Source organism: Varanus komodoensis, unplaced genomic scaffold (genome assembly GCF_004798865.1).
Source record: "Varanus komodoensis strain SLA01 unplaced genomic scaffold, ASM479886v1 scaffold13_3, whole genome shotgun sequence".
In the NCBI taxonomy this organism is placed as follows: domain Eukaryota; kingdom Metazoa; phylum Chordata; class Lepidosauria; order Squamata; family Varanidae; genus Varanus; species Varanus komodoensis.
In genome coordinates, this window is record NW_025335409.1 from 82509 (window position 1) to 104102 (window position 21594).

At 38.8% G+C, this 21594-nt stretch overlaps 1 protein-coding gene across 2 annotated transcripts in view; it reads right to left on the reverse strand.

The window, feature by feature from the left end:
- The window catches only part of POT1 (protection of telomeres 1), a 60066-nt gene extending 39235 nt beyond the window's left edge, over positions 1-20831 (reverse strand). The window contains exons 1-6 of one of the 2 annotated variants that reach the window (XM_044423379.1): positions 20595-20831; positions 14620-14689; positions 13726-13817; positions 5057-5161; positions 4336-4386; positions 3052-3166 (exon numbers count right to left, since the gene is read on the reverse strand). In XM_044423379.1, coding sequence (XP_044279314.1) covers positions 3052-3166; positions 4336-4386; positions 5057-5161; positions 13726-13817; positions 14620-14689; positions 20595-20717 — 556 coding nt within the window. In that variant the 5' untranslated portion in view covers positions 20718-20831. Of the gene's footprint in view, positions 1-3051; positions 3167-4335; positions 4387-5056; positions 5162-13725; positions 13818-14619; positions 14690-20594 lie in introns of those variants that run through there. The other variant, XM_044423380.1, reaches the window with a different exon arrangement.
- Positions 20832-21594: the final 763 nt, after the last annotated feature.

Sequence of the window (21594 nt, forward strand, 5' to 3'; positions counted from 1 at the left end):
TACAACATGATAAAATACATTGAAATACAATAGTACATAATAAATTACCATTAAATATAAAAATACAAAAAATACATTGATTTACAAATACATCTGGAGGCTGTCAGGCTGGGGAATGCTGCTATAGCCCTATACAGACGCTCAGCTCCATACATAAACTAATGGAAGGTGAACAGAGTGACAGCGCATCTGTGCAGCATCAGCAAAGAGCTACTGCCCAGGCTGACCTTATAGCCAGTAGCAAAGAGGTACAGGAGAGTTTGCATGCATTTGGAGTAGAAGAAGACCATGACAACAAAGAAATAATGTTGAAAAAGTTAGCCTTTCTTTTGTCCATCTTCTCCCTGTCCCCTCCCTGTCCCTGTCACTTCACTTTGTCCCCAAAGGGTTCCCAAGCCAAGGCTTATACCTTCTGAAAATTATAGCTTCAAAAATTTTTAATTGCTGCCACAGTGTGCTTGTCAGGACAGAGATAACAATTTCATAGTATTATGAAAAAGGTCGACAATTTTAGGAAGTCACTTCTATGAGAGGGAAATTCCATCTGTCCAAATTACATTTCTGCGCAAACTGATAACCGACTTGGTGAACTGCTCCATCCTAAACTGGAGATACAAATAGATTTATAGAGTAGCCATGCAGGTTCATGCCTGCAATTTAATTTTAGTTTATAAGTGAATATAAGATTAAACTAATGATATTCATTTTAATTTCATTTTACAGAAAAACAGAGAAAGCATATGGTAGAATATCTGTAATAACAGATGGAGTATTACTAGCACTAGATACCAAATTTAATTATCATATTCATTTTTAAACGTCTGACATATAAATTATTATACCTCATGGTGCTCTGTTCCTAATTTTTCATAACTAGAATGTGGAAACACTTATCTTTCAATACTTCAACAGTTTTATGTTTAAGGAGCTATATCAACAGACTATCTCAGGTTCAAGCATGCATATTTTAAAGACATTTGTACTTTTAAACAAAAGAACTGAAGAATGCAGATTCATTTTAAGTCAATACATTGAATCCAATCTGTTAGAGTCCACCCACTGAAATCAATGAGAGATTAGTCATGACTAGCTTCAGTCCCAGTGATTTCAATTTATTTATTCCAAGTATGACTAAGTCTGGATCCAGCCCACTGTCTACAATGAACAATTATCCTGCTAGTATGTCACAAATGATAATAAAACCTTCTTGAGTTACTTATTGCTTAATCAAATGGTATATAAAGAAAAGGTACTGTACTTTCCATGGCTGCTCTATACTTGTGAACCATGACAGAGGAAGACACTTTGCTCCCCGTTTTTCAAAGCATGCTAACTAGCAGGCATCAACCTGTCTCTCTCCCATCTCTCTCAGACATTATTTTGATCTTTTTTTCATTTTCAAACCTAAATATAGGTTGGGTTACATTTACAGGAATGTTTGTGCTAAGATGACTAAACCTTTTGTGGCATCTTGGTTGGTTTCAACTGTGGACTTTGGATTTCTTTCCACTCATGGACTTATCTATGCTTTTTGTGTGTTTTTTTGGACTAGTTATCCTTGTATCAGTTTTTCTTTAATTTGCCATTTAATGTTCATTTTATCCCAAGCACATAATAAAGTTTACGTAGATGACTGAGTAGCACAACCAATATTTAGAGTGGTGAAAATTAAGGCCAAAATCTTAACCATATTCACATTGAAGGCCTCGGCAGTTATAGGCAGCCTATAAATATATAAATAAATAAATTGAATTAAGTTTAACTGGGCCTTATCAATGGGATTTTTTCCAAGTAACTATACAGGTAGTTCCCTGGTTATGGATGCATTTCTTTCCTGAGAACGTTAAGTCGAATTTGTATGTAAGTTGCATCACATGAATAAGCTAAATGTTTGTCTTAGTATATGCATATATTTTATATTTCTATGCATAAAAAACACTTAACACTTCCATATTCACTAAAATATTTTAAACAAAACAGTATTGTAATAATGATAATAATACTGTAATCAAGTACTAAAGAGAAAGAATTGGCATGTATGTGTGTAGATATACAGTATTGGAAAAAACAAATTAAAAAAGAGTTCTTTAGAAAGTTTAGAACTTTCTTGAGGTAACATTAAGCCTAACATAAACTGATAATGATGGAGATAAACTGGTGCTGGGGAGAAGATTACCACGGGAGTTGCTTTCTTGAAATAGGCCTCAAAGATGGTCTGTACCGCCATTTTATTTTTTCTCACCATAAGTGGCCTCGTAGTGGCTGAGGGCCTGGTTACAAGAGTAAATGCTAAAGAAAAACCAAAGGGGAACAATGCATCCTATATGTGCCCCAAAACTGGCTTGGCTATGCTTGAGCCAACTCCCAGAACAAAAAGCTGTGAATACTTCATCCCTAGGGCTTATGGCTGTCCATGTGTTCATTAGTACAGGTTGTTTGTAACCCAGGGACTACTTGTATTTACAACTGAGGTGTAAATCCTGCAGTATTCTAAGTGAAGACAGGGCTGACCATGAAGAATTTAGTAGTCAACGCTTGGAAGCTGCCCTATACTAGCAGAACATTGGTCAATCTAGTTGAGCATTCCCTATACCATCATTTTCTGACCTTCTAACCTCAAGATATTTAGGAGTTCAACTCCCATATGTCCCCAGCTAGGAATCCCAGGAGTTATAGTTCAAAACCTCTGGTCAGCACCAAGAATGACAATCTGCATTAACTGGAAGTAGCTAAGTATTCAAAGTGTTTAACATGAAATGTTTTTGGCCTATCTGGAGGCACCATGGTTTGAACCTGGAATCTTTTCCATGAGAAGTATCTGCTCAGCCACTGAGTTACAGGCCTCTTGTAACTGACCTCTATAAATTGATCACAAGTGTGCATTGCGTGCTTGCTTAAGAACACCTTGCTGTCTAGTTCTTTTTGCAAGAATTCTACCAACCAGCAAACCTTGCATAGTTCTTTAGCAATATAAGCAACTGGCCCACAACATGCTACATACATTTTGCATACACAAATGGACAAAAGGCTTGTGTATTCAGTAGTACATACCAGTTCCTTTGCAGATATATGGAGGCTTGAAGAATTTCACAGCACCATATACATTGACTACAGTACCTCCTTTAAGACGATTCAGAGGGGTGTATGTGTACTTTGGGGAAACAGGCTATAAAACAAAAGAACAAGGTATCACATGTGAACAAATATCCATAGAAAGTTGACTTTTAAATATTGTATCAAAACTGTTCTCCCTTGCCTGGCTTTAGAAACAGGGACTGGATGTCTTACACATTATGAATATTGATGTTACATTTCTCTGAACACTGGATTGGATACAAAGATGCCTATCCTCCATCTAAAGACTTTTTGGAAGAAGGAAACTTTTGCATCTAATCATAATAATTCTTAGAATATGATTCTAAGTATTTTATTATTCATTATTCTTATTTCTCAGCAAGGATTGTACTAACTGTATTTTGGCCCATTAGCTGAAAATGCCTTGGGTAGCAAGTAATCATTCATTCATTCATTCGAAACGAATAAACACCAACAATCTCTCAACATGAATAAACACTTTACAGGACATTATACAGTTAGAATAAGTGTATAAACCACTTGCATGGACAGATAAAATGTACAATTCTGATATACACAGTGACAAAGAAACATATGCCAAATTATTTTTTGACATAGTTGATTTTCAATTTGGCCCTAGTCAGTACAGAAACTTGGCAATTGCTTGAATTTATATTGGAGAATTCTGAATTGTTGCCCTCTCCTGATACAGCAAATTTGTTTTAATAAAGTTTTGGACAAGCCACTGGGACATGAGCAATTGTAATTTTTCCAGCAATGAGCAGAAGGTGCCATAGGCATTCTAGTTATTCCTGTCATCATCTTGTTCTGCTGGCTGGCCTAATATCAACTGTAATACTTTCATATTACCTTTAAGAATTTAACGTGTTCAGTAAATTAGTGCATTTGCCAGCATTTCTGGACTTGAACACTTTTGGTTCAGTGATACTGCTCAATGAAGGATTTTCTACATGCAGAAGAAAAGTTAAAAGGGCTTCAGAAACATAAAAGAGTCCAAGGTCTTGTTGTGAAGAGAGCTGACCAAAGGAGCGACTGCAGGATGCAGTGCCCAAACATTCAGGACAGTAATGTTTTGCCTTACTTCTCAGATAAAAGGGATTCCCTATGGAAGCTGCCAAATGGAAAATTACAAGATCCAGGACTATTTCTTCCCTCTGTCTTAAGGTGCTGCAAAACTTATTCTAGACATTGATTCTGCAATGCTTTGCTTATTTTCCAACTCCAAAAATACAAACTCACCATGGCTACTGTTTCTGACCCAGCTGCTGTACGTGATGACCTAGATGAAATCTGGGGGAAAAAAGAACTGACTATAGGCACCGCAGGACAGCAAAATTGATTTCAGACTTTCTATTTTCCAGGGCTAAAAATAAATTAAATACCATGTCTGGTTTCCAAATAGGTAATTTAGACAAGTGCAATAAATTATATTACAACTATAATAATTACTTTGAAAACAAGGACTTTACTAATATAACTAACATCACATACTTAAGTATTTCATATAATTCATGTCTACTTGTTGATCATTTACATTCCTTAGTGTGACTAGAGTCCCTATATACTATATACTTTCTCCAAGCCCCCCTTTACCTCTTGTGCTTCTAAACAATGTGCAGAAAGTGCTTGTAACAGTCATGCAGTAATTAAAAAAACCCACTTTCTTCTAAAGCCAGGTGGTCACACTTGCTCAATGGAAGAACCACATACAGCAAACGTCAGGTATTCTGAGAACCACAAACGGGCACCCACCCACACAAAACAGATCCAAAGAACTGCATGCAGCTACCAAGCTTCAGTTTGGCCACTCCGATGAAGCCTGGCATCAACGCTTGCTAATACAGAAATGAGTTCTTGATGTGTTTTTAATGATTAAGTCTTCAAACTCTCTTATGCTCTTACTTAGTCTAACCACAGAATTTGGAGAATGGGGAAGATCATAACAGTTTTCATGACTTACATAAATAATCGACCCAGCTTCATCAGATACTTCTAGTTGACAGCAATGTTTGTCATTTTCACTGTTGGACTCAGCCAAGCTGAATCCAGTTACTATCATGATGTCCTATTGGAAGCAAAGATTCTCAGTTATTTGGCATGTTATTTGTTATGCTAGTTTCCCTACATCCAGTCTCTTCAATCCCTCTTAGAAGGGAGAAAATATAACATTTTGCAAGGAAAAAAATACTGAGATGTTTAAGAAACTTGACAAATCTGTGCTTATCGGCCAAAGCTCCCTAAAACCATTTATTGGTGTTATACATACACAAAAATGTGGGTGACCAGTGAGTGGGGTGCCTGGGAGAGATCCTGAGTGTGTCCTAGCCATTGCATGGGACAACTGTCAACCCATCGTTTGACTGAGTGGAACAATTGCCATAATCTGATTATTCCTCATAGTTACACAACAGAGTAGCTAAATGTTTTATTTGTAGCTTATTTAAAAAGATACTGTATTTTGGAATAGTGTGAGGAAGTACTGCTGTCAAATTTCTTGCAACTGGGGTGAGCAAGGTAACTTTTTTCAGATTGTGAAGTTAGGGTAGGAAAACAACAATTCTTAACAAAACAAAATTGAGCAAACAACTCAAAGATTTTGGAATGTACAAGAATCCACATGATGAGTTGTTGAATAGCACTAGTCCCTTAAACAGAATACAGTTTAGAAAATCATCCTGATGATTGCAAAATGTAGTTCTAAAGGATCCTTTAGCCAATGTGTGTATAAATCTGGAAGAAAAATAGTTATAGCAGTCTCACTACTTGCTTCAATAGAAATACGGTATTTGCTCACCAACCAAACTTGTGTAGAGCCAGAGGAAGTCATTTTATAGAGAGTGGCTTTTGCAATGGTACTTTTTCCATTATATGATTTTATAATAGTTTTTAAAATGTCAAGGATTCAAAAACTAAAGTGAAGCAATATTGGGATAATACTTGCATGAAATAAGCCAGTTGATTTTTTAAAAATCTGACGGATTTCTATTGCTTCCTCAGAAGAAGTAGGATATTATTAATCAAACAGGAAAATAAAAAATCATATACGATAAACTATTTCTGTAGGAAAACTACTTAGGGTGCAATCCTATTGCAATAATCATAAACCCCTGAAATTGGAGGCTTGGAGGGGAGAAGTGGTTGAATCAATCTTCATTTCACCATTCCGACGGCCTGCATTTTGATCAGACTGGCTTTTTCTGCTCATGAGGCTAATTTCAAAAGTGTATATAATCCAGTGGAAGTTAGGTGTATACAAGCATAAGTGATGTCAATGGGATTACAGATGTCTCAGTAATCTCAATACAATGCATGCAAACCTCACTATACATCATCCTTCTCTAACCTTCTGCCTTCCAGATGTTTTGGACCTTAACTCCAACCATCCTGACCATTGACTATGAAGAGTCTATGAATAAGAAATGAACTCCAAAACATCTAGAGGGCACCAGATTGGAGAATTCTGCCAACAAGAGATCCATCCAATTATACACATGGCTACACTTCAAAATAAAATACACACATGACTTTTGCATACTTATTAGCATCTATTTAACTGGATCAGTGGCCCACTTTTCAGCACATTAGGGTAGCTTTCACTTCCAACTGTAGCTGTCATTTTGTATCTTTATTTAAAACTTTTCTATATCATCCTCTTACCAAATAGTCTCAGGACAGTTTTACAATAAAACAAAGTAAAGCACAGCATCATTTCTATACAGTAAAACCTCAATTAAACTAACAATTTAAACCTTAAAATACTGGGAAAATAAAAAGGTTTTAGCTTGGCACCAAAAAGAATTAAGTGTCGGCGCCAGGTGCACCTCTCTGAAGAGCGTATTCCTTAACTGGTGCACCATCACAGATGAGGCCCTTCCCTGGAAAGTCACTCTCCTAATGTCCTTCATGGAGGGCTCCTGAAGAAGAACCTCCGACCCATACCTTAAGGGTTTTGCTTTGCTGAAGCAAGCCATTATTCACAAGCCCCCCACTCTCTCCAGTCAGTGTCTGGATTTAAGCACATCCATTGTCTTTTGTAGACAGACTCCAGCGCTATGTGCCAGATGCTCCAGCATCTCTTAAAATCTTCAGTGCCATGTGGTATCCAGCTGCTAAGGGGACTTGGCAAGTTTTTTCCCCATGGAATTTTTCCCACAGCATATGCCTGCATTTATCCATAACTGATTTCAGTACAACAGCCCAGATGATCCTTTTAGATGGACTAAATGGATATAGGACATGGCCATCTTCTCTAAGGCATGTATTGATAAACTCTAGTGCTCAGGTTTCCTAAGGGAACTGACAAATAAGGGATGACATGCCCTTCTGGAGGCTGGGTCTGAACTAAGCTTATGAATGGTATATTTGCCCATTATTGCCAATATGACAAACTGAAACTGTGGCTGAAATCGTGGTTTGTTTTGTTTTAGAAAAGTCCCTCAAGAAGCTTTTCTTAAGCTGGGAAAATAGAAGTGTTTAAATACAATCTGTCAGTCATATACCGCTTGTAGTTACTTTGAGCCAAGTCATAATGCTGAAACACAAAATGACTAGTGTAGCATTCAGTAAATGCAAATACTGGGGACTGGTGTACGTTAACAATATAACAAGTGTAAAGAGGCATTTAACCACAAGGTTAAAGTGGTAGAATGTATGTGTTCTGAATTTTTTCAGGACATTTTCGGCATGTTGTTAATGCTTCTTTATGCTTGTTACATTGTCAACATACAGTAGTCTCCAATACAAGCTCTGACCAAGAAAGTGGGGGAACTCATAATTTAACTCCCATAATAATTTAGAGCACTGGAAATTATTCCAGAAAAAATTCAGTTGCATTTTTTTCTAGGAAACCCACAGTGCTGGCCACTCATTCCGCTGAACCACAGAGAACAGTCTGTGCTGAGATACCATACTGCCTAGTACACAGCATTTGCCATCCAAGATCACAAAGTTAACAGCTATCACCTTATTAGAAGGCAAGTTAAAGAGGAAGATAGGGTGAAACATAACTTCCCATATTGTCTTGCATCCCTCATCTTACTATGGCATAAGATATAGGGGGAGAATAAAAGAAGAGAAGCAAGGGGAAGAGGAAAAGAAGGTTGATACTGACAGGCAAGGGAACTAAGCAAGTTCCCTGAGGAAATGAAACCAAGCACAGGGAATTGCAGTGTAACTTAGAGGCTCCTTCACGTTAGTTAATGCTGGCATTGCCTGAGTTTTAAAGTGCCACCTCAATTTGGTTTGTGCCTTCTAAGTACTTTCAGATGGATGTGCTCTTACCGAGAAGCATTTTAGCCTCGGAGCCTCTTCCTTTGCATTCAGTCTTGTACCAACTGCACTCCCATTAGCTTTTACAGCCATGCCTTTTGTTCATGTGTTTATTTGATTAGAACAAATAAAAGAGCTTTCTGATTAAAGCTGACAGTTTTTAGCAAAATACTATACTATGATTGCTCTTTTTGCCACTTCAGCAGTCACTGACAATATTCCTCTACATGATTTAAAATTCCAAACCTTAATGTTTTCTGCAGCAAAAGGACTGCTAACTTAAGTGAAACAGACAGATTCAATTGTCACAGAAAAAGTATGAGAACAAACAAAAACAAAGCTTAACATGCAAAGAAATAACCAAGGCATGATGCACTGCAGGCTATACCACAAATGAGGAAACACGTTATCTGTGCTATTTTTACATTCTATTTTTTCCTGCAACTAAAATTATCCTAAAGTAACGAAAGGCAACAGGAAAGCTCCCGTATATGTGAAAAGGCATGCTTGTAAAGGTGTATGCTTGTGGTGAGCCTTTGAGCACTTGTAGATAGTCTGTCCTTAAGTTCCTCAAATGCCACCAAACTCAGCCATGCTAGCTTGTATACTCTGAAAAGTCTACTACAAAGCATCTTTGCTTAACAATGATCCCACCACAAAAGGTAAGCCTTTTTAATGATTAGAAATAAAGCAAAGATCTATGTTCCAGGAAATTTTATTCCTGCTTCAGGATTTTAGGAGATTTTTAGATGCACATGTGCTTCTGAAGTTTGGCTGCTGAGTCACAGCTAGACTTACGGATGATTAGACAACATTAATATCCCAATTTCCTGAAAAGTAGTTAGACTTTTGCAGACTCATGGAGCTGAGCATACATTAACATATCCATGTTTTGCTTTATGCTACAATCCTACACCAGTGTTCATTTTTCTTCTAACATAAAAAACACGAAACAAGCCTCACATTCCAGAATCTTCTTCCAAAACATCAATATGACTAACATGATATCAGCTTATAGTTTAACTAGAAAGAGGCCGTTTTATACCATTATCATATCTAATGCATTGTTTATTTTATATATATGTCTGATATGCAAGCACATATATGCTTTAAACATGGTAGTGCTGGTGGCAACAGCAATGGCATACAATTAGTATTATTTCTTTTCTATACATACAATTAGTATTATTTCAGTCAAAGCTCTTTGGGCACTTTATCCTTTCAAGGTCACAATTTTTGTCCTTCTTTGCCAGTCCTTGGTTCCTTACATTTCCAAATATAATTTATATCCACAATTCTGTTTAACATAGCAACAAGCTTGCTCCTTTTTGCACTGTAAGTCACAAAACTAGGGTATTAAGCAGAACTGAGATTGCCCTCATACTTTCATATTAATATTAAACTTTTAAAAAAACCACATACACTTTATAAGCACACCAAGTATAGCCTAGTCCCAGGGCACAACTGATACTTGAACACTGATCCTGGCTCACTTGGGCTGTTTGAAGTTTCCAGCTCAAGGGCTGCGGTCTGCAGCTCAGGCTTCTTACTACTGATCTCTATGATCTCCTAATTGGTGCTTTGGGCCTTGTTTAACACTTCTCTTTTTATCAAGAAGGGCACAAACCTCTAATTAAGTTTCAGGCACTTTAACTGATGTGGTCGAAAAGCTGATTCAATAATTGGAATAGGCTCTCGGTGCTCAAACTATGGTATATTGGCATGCAGAACACCACATGGCTGTTTGCATCTCTCCTGCTGTGCTAGAAAAGCAGGACAGTAAATGAAGCTTATCTTCTCTCAGATGGAATGCTGCTAGCTGTCCTTCGTCAGTGACAGAACATATCAGACAATTGCCATGTTGTAACTTGGCAGATAAACAACCTCTAAAGGTTCCAGTTACTTATCAAGAGCATTTAGGAACATGGTTCATTTTGGGCTTCAAATACAGAGCCCAGAAGATAACTGTCCACTCAAGGTGACAGCTGAAGAGCTCTGTAAGAATTTCTGGAAACTAATGCCCAAAGCTATTTCTGTGGTACGGAAGACTCCCCCTACCACAGACAACAAATATTTTATACTTCAAATCCCATTAGCCCTGCCAGCATATACAATTATCAGACATTCCAGTAGTCATAGTCCAAAGCATCAGACAGTATGGAAAATCAACTTAAATAGGGTTTACCTTGCTGCCAGTAACAGAATGTAGCAATGCCTCTCTACCTTGAAAATACTTCCAATTCCTTGAAATTGTGAAAATTCAAGTTGCCATTGGTCATGCCAACTGGGGATGATGTGTCCAACACATTTGGAAAGTGGCAGGATGGAAGAATGCTATACTATGGCCAGGCCATGACAAAATTGCTCTCCAGCTGTCAAGAGGAAGCACTCTGTTCTGGAAGAACTCATCAGAGTACCCTTTAAAAGCGGACTATCACCATTCAGCAGATGGTACACTCCTGGTTAATATCCAATCCAGCTAACATGGCTAGCAAAAAGAGCCATCATATCTATTCTCAGTCTTAAAACAGCTCCATGGAAGAAAAGAGCCTAATGTCTCCATAGCTGTTCCTGCTGTGTTTTTCAAGAAACATGTAATCAAGCTGTGCCTCAAGCCATGTTTATATTCTCTAAAATAAAACAGTAACAGTAAAGTGGATACCCAGCTATTAGTCTGCACAATACATTTTCATGCTGAACATTTACACATAACACCTTCCTACATTTAGAATAACCCAGTTACGTGGTGCAAAGAAAATGTTATTTCATTTTTTTCATGATTCAGATTCCACTCATTATTCAAAGAGTCATTTAAGCTACAGCCTTATACTTACTCACTTGAAAGCAAGCCCCACTGAGCTGAAGAGGATTTACTTCTGAGAGGACTTATGCGGTTTTGAACTGCTACATACTGTGTGTTGGACCCAGAGCTGATCTGCCCATCAACAGATGGCATTCTTCCACTGAGTGAACTCAGATTCAAGGGAAGCTCCCCACTGGTGAAGGGGGCAGGGCAGTGACTTTTTTGCAGTCCTCCTTCCCAAAGTTGTCCCCAGGGCCAACTTATACAATGTCCTGGAATTGTGAAAAAAGGTTTAAGGGGCACTGGGGGATTCAGGAAGAGTGGAATAGGCAAAACATTAGCTATCTTCTATTGGCAGGATCATGAATCTACATGGACACTACACTCATTGTCTGCAGCCTTTCTCCAATTGACAATCCCATGAGAAGCTTGGAGGGTGGCAACTAGGTGGAGGGCCTTTTCTGTGGTGGCCTTTCCATCTTTGAAACCACCACCCTATTGTGACCCAACTGATGACAAATCTGCCATCTTTTGGTGCCAGGTCAATACAGCCCTCTGTGTGGAGGCTTTAAAGATCTCCTGGGTTATTCAGAGTCCGAGGGGAATTACCCAGCTGATTCTTCTTGCTGGATCTTTTTATTGTATTTTTACTGTGTTTGTAAGCCGTGATGAGTCCAGCAGCCCATGTGTATACAAATGGTAGTCCAAACAGCTATGTTTTGCAAGGAGCTACAATTTGCCCAGGTAGTGGTAGTCAAAAGTGGCAGCCAAAAAGACTACGAATGACAGAAAAAGAAGGTATGTTTTGCAGGGAGCCATGATTTGCCCAGGAGACTATTTGCAAGCAGCAGTCAAGGTGTTGTTTCCTCTCATTTATCATAAATACTCTTCGGGTGTATTCTATGTAGCTGCTAACACTCTTGAATAAAAAGTGGCCCAGTTTAACCTATCCAGGCAAGGACTGTCAATTCCTGGAAGCGATAACTGAACTCTCAGTACACATGAAGCATATGTGAGTAGCAATACACAGAGAGCTCAGCAGAAAGCCTGCATGAATCAAACCCCCTGTGAACAAAGCTCACATATACTCATAGGGCTGGATCCAGAGAAGCAGAACGTATGCAGTCTTGTTTACAAATCCTGCCCCCTTCACCCTACGGCATCTCCCTGCACTGTCCCAGAATCAGTTCAAAGAATGACATGGGAAGGGCTAACAGAAAAGGAAATCAGAGAAACTGAGTAGAGGGTTGGGATGTATTAGACAGAACAGCTTTCTGCTCATGCAAGGCACTTTAGGGCCTAATTCATTAGAAATATGGGCATGAGATATAAATGACATGCATTTTAAAAGCCTGAAATGTTGATTGAACATTTTTTTGGGAGGGGGGATAAAGCCCAGGCTACAGCAACAGCTTAAGTATTATTTAGCTAACACTGAGCTTTGGTTGGACAGCTAGTTTCATACTGATTTGATGTGAAAATGTACATCATACTGCAATGGAACAGAAACAAAGAATTGTTGTATGAATTCAGGGGTTAGCCAGTAGCCTACGCTACAGTGAATCCCTATTACACTCTACTTACCTTAAGTCCTGTTACTCATGAAAACCAATCTAAGTCAACATTTTAAGAGTATATTTAGCTTGAAAGTAGTTTATGATGATCTAGAGGAAAACCGGAATCTGTATTACATCAAAATATAATTTTAATTGTGCAGCCAGTCTGTTTCCAGGTTTTAACTGTAATTGTTTTATTTGTTACTTTTGTGAGCCGTCCCGAGGCTATGTAGCAAGGGGACGGCATATAAAAACTTTAAATAAATAAAATATAGCTGAGCTACATCAACTTTGTGGTAGACAGACTAGCACAACCTAGAGCACACATTTCTTCTAAGATCAGCATATCACTGAGGAAATACATGATGCAAAATGAGACAGGTGATTCTGTTCCCAAGCCCCCAATAGGCTTTCTGCACACTTGGGCATTCTTGGAGTAAGCAGGTGACACGGACCCCTTTTTTCTGGGTGTTCTGTCACTGAAAATGCCGGGGCGAACATCTCACACAGAGGAACAGGTGGCTACGTCACTGTGGACTCTAAAGTAGACCTTTCTGGTCATGTCACATGGTTGAAAAGTCTTCTTCCCCACCATTCTCTGGTTCTACGTTATGCACTAGAGAAGAGAATGAAGTGCCATTTTCACAAAAGGTGCTTCTTTATATATTTTTTCCATTGGCTGATGTCATAGTGCTATTTCAGCATACAATATTCACCAAAGAAAAGAAGTACAGCTTTCAAATAAGAGGGTGGAATGCAACCTTGTTTTTCAATCTAGAGAAACCTAACCTATTTACTATGCAATGATATCCATATCTACTCAGGCATAAGCTCCACTGAGTTCAATAAGACTTACCCTCCGGTATATGTATAGGACTACAGCCTTAACATATCAAAAGAAAAACACTTGAATGTCAACAGGGTCAACCAGATGAACAGAAAATCTTTCAAGGAAATGAAAAGAAAAACTTTTTAAAAAATGGGAGAAATAAAAGCACTTACTCCTTGATTTGTAACTTTGGCACAATCCTCCGCCAACTTCCCAAACATGAAAGTATTGATGGTACCAGTCCCAGAATCTGAATTTTCTGACTCTGGAAAGACACATTTGAACAATGCTCCTATTGACATTTATTTAAAAACAGGTAAGGCAATGAATGCAGTGGTGGTTTCACTCTGTCACAAATGCTGAGAGGCCAGGAAGAGATTTTCATATGAATGAATGTGAATTCCATCCAGACCAATGACTAGTGAAACTAAGAAGAACACCTGCTTGTCCAAAACAAATGCTCAAGTCAGGAAGCATGCTTTACTTCCCAATGGGCCACAAAAGAGTAAGTTTCCATCAGTGTACAGCACAACACAATACACTTTGCAAATCCAATCTTGTTGATAAACATGATCAGCCAGAGGAATCACCTTATTTTAATTAGAGTAAATTATTTTTTGTGAAAGGCAGCATACTGTTTGACATTCAGAATGCTGAAAAATAGTTGTATCCAGTGGTGTGATTCCACTAGTATGAATCTTTCATCACTTTCAGAAGCCCAACTGTATCTTTATGCAAACAAAACCAATACTTTGATTCCACTTGTGCAAGGCATTCCACAAGCCTTATGATTTCATTAGACTTGACAGTGTTTCTATTAGCTGGGCTGGCAGTCTGCAACATAAATTGTTTTTTTTCTACTAAAACAGAGCTTGTGATAACCAAAAATTTTCTCAACTAAATTCTACCTTAACAGAATTGTGTGACATTGTTATTTATATACGGCACTGGTTTTCTCTTTTTCTGTATCTATTAGTGCCATACAATTCTTCTGTAATTGTTCCCACTATTTCCCACCCAAACCTTTAGGTTTTTGGTGCTTAACTGAAAACAGTCTGTTCAAATACCTTGAAGCACAGTCTTGAATGAAGTCCTATTTCCACGACCAGTTATATGTTGCAATTCAACAACTGTTCCCTAAAACACAAAGAAAAATCTAATTCAATAGTCAGTGACCTTTATAGTTGAAATGCCTTTGTTGACTTGCAGTATCTTTGCAACACTAGTTCATTATCAGGGTTTGGAGCAATAGAACATTTTTTAAAGCTCTTCATACATATACAAAAGCATATACAACCTAGTGATGGAAACCTATGATTGGCTGTCAGAAACACATGAAATAAGCAATCCTGAGGAGCTGTCAAATATGATTTTATGGATGGGAGGACAGAAGATGAGACTGACTCCCCTTCAAGCCTAATTTTCACACCCAACACTTTTTCTGAGCTAGTAACTAATTCCACAGAACATTAATCTGCAGTACCAACACTGATGGTCCCATGGCACTCAAAAGCTACCCAATTAATCACAACATTCATGCTTATGGTCTACAGCCAAAAAGCAAAGTCTAGCCTCCAGATGCATTTTTGTCACTGCTAATTCAACTGAATTTTATATGAATTTGTGCATTCCATAAAAATGTGACCTATCTACACCTCACTTCTATTTAGTTATTAATTTATTAAAATATTTTACAAATGGCCCTTCATTCTTATGGATAGCAAGGCAGTGTACAATCAATATGATTTCTAAATAGACATACTAGTACAATACAACACAAGTGATGAACTCAGAGCAACTGAAAAGTTAACATACCTGGGTAGTATTGAAGCTGTGCCAAGGAAGTAAAATACTGGCACCAACCAGACCTGTAAAAGGAAACTGTGCCTTCATGCTACCAGGAGACAACTTCACTTTACTCACTTTTATCCAGCCCACTGAGGAGTAGATACACTCTTGCTTTGTGTCTAGGCATGCGGGATAATATCCATGCCCATGTAGAATAAGTTCTAGCTAGCCCACCAAAACTTATATCTCCCAGTTCTTAGTCTTTAAACTGGAATGGGGCTCTGTTGTTTTCTATCCAATACTTAAAGCATTTAATAACTCATATGCAAATAATTCCTCAAACTAGGTAGCATGGCAATACTCCCATGACAGCTTCCCAGGATGGGCTGACAGGATTCATACTTTCCCTAGCCACATTCATCATGGTGATAGCATTATCATCTGCTGTTGAGCAGAATACCGTCTCCCATCTCTGGGCTCATTTGCACTTGGAACACAACTGCAGCTCAACACAGCTGGGCTCCCTCCAGACTAAACACTGCTGTTTTGGTGCTGCATTCCTAAGATTCATCAAATTACAACAGTACAGATGATCAGAGCCTTGCCTTACCCAGTGTGCTCCAAAAGAACAACCTCCTAGTATCCCCCAACCAGGACAGGTCTAGAGCAATGCCTTCCATGTGGGATTGCTTTTAAATACAGTTCAAAACATGTTGACTGGCTCAGAACACATCTCCTGGGTACCTTGCCAAGGATCTAGACATATCCCAGCCCTGACCTTTAAAGACCTCAGCAGTTTGGTACCATATATTTATGGGTTACACACACTCATGCAAACCTGTCCTGGCCTTAAGATTGGCCTCAGAGGCTCTATTTCCAAGCTCACCAGGATCTGTAAGCCTGGAAGCCACAAGAGACAGGCTTTTTAAAATTTATTTCTATGGAACTCTTTCTGAAGGGAGAGACATCTGGCTTCATCTTTATTAGTTTACCAAAAGGACTTGAAGCCTCTTGGTAAAGGCAGGTATAGAAGTGAACTAAATAAACAGATGTAGTATCCGCTAGAGTGCAGAGCTAGATGTTTAACTGTAAATTGCTGTGTTTACCATTTTATGTGTTTGATCTAAATCATTGGGCTGCATAAAGTCCTTAGGCTTCTGTTTTTCAATTTTGTGGTATAATGAGATTATTTTTGTTGGATTTGTGTTTTAAACTGTTTGTATGAGAGCTGCTCCAAGACAATTTTGACCTGAAAGGCAGCATATCAATGCGGGATACAAATAGGTTAGAGACCTAAATATGAAAACAATCTTCTTCCCTAGCTTATTACTTAGCATAATTTTTTGAGACAGTGAAACTTTTCAAACATGGAATATTGTAAATGTGATGCACCTGCTGAAGTGGCAGTATGGTTACAGCCTTGAGTGCTAAAAGGCCTCAGCTGCAACTTGCCAGGGCTCCTTTGGCATTACTTTTGTACACAAAGTATATATTTGCCTGTTTTGAGCCTATGCGTTACAGCAATAGCACTTGAACAATAAATACACAGCATAACCACTGTGATCACAATAGTATCTTTCTAATCTGCTTCTAGGTGGAAAACAGATGCAGATCCTCCAGAGTGATTGCTGGCATGTTAGCAGATGCCCCAGTAAACACTTCTGTCAAATTAACAAGAGCTTGTTTCCTTGTTAACAATGTTCTTCTGCCCGTCTTTCACAGTTACTTGGTTTACTTGTTTCTTCAGGCAGCAGGTTTAAGCTGCATTAAATTCTCTTCTCACCATGAGGCAAGTTTCCTCTTAGGAAATTATCCATAACAATCAAATCGAATACTGAACATATCTTTCACTCCAACACTGTAGCATACGAAATGTTCTTTTATGAAAAAATTATGGCAGTGATTTTTAGCAACTTAAACTCTCTCTGCTTCCATATTTATTTCATGAGTAGGAATTTGTGGTAGATTAAATTCTTCCAACTAAATGGCTTAACAATACAGATATTGGAAGTATAAGAGGGAAGGTGATTGGAAGTTTGTTTCTTTAAATCTGAAGAGGTGTTTTTGGGCAGGGGGTTTGCAGAAGTAAAGGAAAAATGTAGAGCCTTTCTATTTAAAGCTGCAATCATATACATATTTACTTGGGAGTGAAGCATTGCTAGCTTGATAGAACTGACATGTGGTTAATTATGTATAGGACTGCATGGTATGTTAATGGAAGCTTGGGACAGCACAACAGAAGCAAATGTGAAAAAAGACATTCATTCTCATTTTGGAGATGCAGCACTATTTCTGGTGCCTATATGCATAAAACAGGATGTAAATAAATGGTGATAGCACTTAAGGGCTCATTTAGAAATATCATAGTTCAAAATTTTTTAATCAGAGATAATACCTCCTGCATTCAAGTAACAAGCACCACAACAGAAACATATGGGATCCTTTTCAGATTGCTACTGTGATTTCATGTAGTATATTCTAGGAAAAAATGGGAATGAATCAAGAGCACTTGATTTTGTTAGAGGTTAACAATCAACTTGCCTCAGAGAAAAACTCAAAGGTAAGTGATGCTTTCCTGTAATGCTGTTTTAGTACCCCATATATAAAGCTCATACTCTTAATTATCATACTGTTATTAAACATTCTTTAAACATTACACTGCTTAAACTTCTTTAAGGATAGATACATATTGATTTTGAATTATATCCCTAAGACGACAATGCCTTACTCAACATCTGCAAATCAAACCCAATTTTCCTAGACAGCAGTATACCAAGCTTCTAGCAGTGTGTATTTTAAATAATGTTTTGTTCATTAATTACAAAGCAAATACTTAAGTACACTATTGACTTGTAATAATATAGTCTTATAGCCATTCATTCATCAAATATCTCTTCAGCCCAAGTAGTAGGGCTTCAACTCTGCATTTCTCTTTGGAAACCATCCACATCATCTTACTGTATTTTAGATTTCAGTTACCCCAAATTCATTGTGAACTTGATTGTGTTTGTGTATCTTCCTGTTAATATAGTTACATTTTTTATTTGTATTTCTAAATTCTTAGGACAACATCCATTGAGGCTGCCCCTGTACCCCTGAACTTGGAGAATCACTGACACCCAACAGAAAGCAGGAAGCATACAAAAGCTGGAATTGCCTGTGTGCTCCCCTTGCCCTCCAACATATTTAAATAACCTATTTCAGCAGCCCAGCTGTTTTTCTCCTCCACAAGAGAAGAGGCTGAGGTACTTCTGGGATTCATTGGAAAATGGTAGTGTGATGCCTTGCCCCTCCCCAGAACTTCCTCCATCCTGGCACTGAAGCCCAGCCATGGCATGAAAAGAGAACACACTGGTTATAAGAGTAGAAGGAAGGCCCCCCTCCAAATATTTTTCAAGGGTTGGGACTCCTACTTCAAACACAATATGGTGAAGACAGGATTGCACCCTTAATTTCTCATTAACATTTTGTATTTGCATTTCATAATAAATATTTCAGTAACATCCTATATTGTTTTACGTGAAACACACTAGCATTTTGTCTATAGTCTTCCCAGCAAGCACAATACAGCAAAATCAGCAATTTCCTAAAAAGTCAGGTTACTGCAGCTTCCCTCATACTCATTTTTCCTTTTAACTTCTTGGTTCATTGATCAAAAAGGAAGCAAAATATCACAACTTTAGTTTTGTCCACATGTTTGCACACAAAAGAAAAGCAACTCATGAAGAGTGAACTGCAGAGTTCGTTTTCAAAACAAAATTAAAAATTAGCTTATATCTCCAAGCAGCAGTAGCGATTAAAAAAATAAAATTAACTTAACATCAAATAAAAGCAACCACTGTAGGAAATATTGGTCTCACTTGTTTTAGTCTGTATGTTAGAGGTTTAACATGGTGGTCCTAATCTATTGGAGATAGTAGCACTGAACATTTAAACTGAGAATAGACTCCTAAGGTATAATCCTACATGCATGAGAAAGGAAAAATGAGGGGATTTTTTTTCTGTATCCACTTGCATACAATTGTTTTTTTCTCTTTAATGAATCAATGGATTTATGATTTTTTTTAACTGGAGGATCACATCACATGCATTTTTTATTCCCTGTATATAAAGCTATACAAGGAATATTTTTAAAGAGACTAAGCACCCATAGCCAGCCCTTCCAACACACCATGCCACTGGACCATTTTTCAGGACTGCTGGCTTGATCCCCAAAGCTGGTTTGACAAACTCTCTTGTGCAATCTCCCAGAGAAAAAGGTAAAGGGAAGAAAAGTTTAAAAAGAAAGCCATCATCATCCTAAGCTTACTTGTGGTGGCTGAAAGGAAGGGGAAATCAGTGCCAGCTCTCCCCTGTGTCTCCTTGGGTGCAGTTGTCTAGTAGCCCCATGTGAGAATACCAATCATTTTTTGCCACTCTTATCTTGGGACTCAATAATTGATTCCCTGTACCCATGACATCATCAGTCACACAAGTCTAGACAACATGACAATTCATTGTGGATATAACTCCCCATGAGATGTTCAGATGACTTGCCCCAGCATTAACCATCCTAGGGAAATAAGTCTGAGTTTGCACAACATGACAGCCTACTGAGTGTTGTTAAGATGGTATTCCCTGTATAGCTTTATATACAGGAAATAAAAAATTGCATGTGATTTGATCTCTAGTTTAAAAAAATCATAAATCTAAGACATTGTTGATTCATTAAAGGGGAAAAACTCTATTAAGCCAGTTTTTAATCACAATGGCATTTAAGTTTTATGCCCCAAATAAGCTCTAATCTGTGAATAAGATTCTTAGCTTACTAAGGGAGGAAATAATAAAAAGACGATGTTTCTCCAACCAAAGTTCTAAATAAATAAGTCCAATGAGCAGGAGAAGCTGTTTTCCAATAACGGTGGACTTAGTAAAACTTACTTTCAAATAACCATTTATGAGCTGTAAAACACAGGAACAGCGTGTTTCCAAAAACGAACAAAACACATCATGAGTAATTTAAAGCGTGCATGTGTTGATTTATCACTGAGAGAACTTGTACTTAGACGTCTACAAAAGGATCTTCCCCTACAGGGATGCACACGGCTTTGACTTGTAAATCAAGGATTGTATTCCTAGCCAGTCCCACAACATGACTATTCCCACTCCGGACAACAATCCCGCCTCGTCCACGCTTGGCAGAAACTCAAATGAAGGACAGGCGAATTACAGACGGAGATCAAGCCCAGCTGCTTAAACAGAGAAGCAAGCCTACCTGCACGTATTTGTTGGCACAGTCGCATCCCAGCTGCAAATGCTCGAAATCAACTTTTTGCAGGTAGCTCGGCAGGGAGTTTTTCAGCACCCTGGCGGATCCTCTCAGCACTTGAACGGGCATGGTTCCTGTCCCAAAAACTGGGCTCCTAGGCCATGAATAGCACCCGCCTCGGTTCGGACCGCACACCAAGGAACGGAAAAGACAACCACCGCTCGCTCCGGCGCGGGCGCCAACAAGACACTTCACCGAGATTTCAATCGCGCGGGCGCTCTGGCTCGTCCTCTTTATGGTTCGCGGCGGCTCCGCGACCCGGAAGTAACCTCGCGCGCAGGCGCAATTGGTCAACGGGTCTTAGGCGAGCTTCGTTTCTTGCAGGGGCGTCGTGTACTTTTGGCGGGAATGCAGGTTAAGCCAGTGGTTCGACGGGTGGTCGCCTTTCGTATTTTCTCGGTTAGATGAACCAGTTGTGGAAGCTGGGGGTGGAGGGAGGATTTACCTCGCTCCTCCTGGTCTGCGGTCCTTTTCTGGAAGGCTCTCGAGCCTCAGCGAGTTGAAAAAGAATCGTGGGTCCTGACTCCAGTTTGCTGTGAAGCTGTTTCTTCTGTTGTCTTCGGTGGGCCCCAGTAAATGTGTGAAGAATTGCAGGTCGAGGTCCTAAGATACTTTCGGTGGGGAAGTGACGCTGCTCCAGCCCTACATGCTTCCCACGCTAGTCACTCCTATTGCGGATAGAGGGATTAATGAGTCGAGATGCATTGCATTCTAAATCTGCGGGCGTATTTTTTTACATCTGAGTAGAGCACTCAGTAGGGTCAGTACACTGTAGGGTCTGGTCTTGTGCCTGATAGGGGTTGTCTAGAAAGCCACAGGATAGGACAGTCATCAGAAATGCATTTCGACGTTGAAGCTGCTCCTCCAACCTTGAACTGCCCTGCTGGCAGCGCAGCTCTTTCTCCAGTAGCGGCAATTACTTAGGAGGCAGAATGGGGCGAGAGGA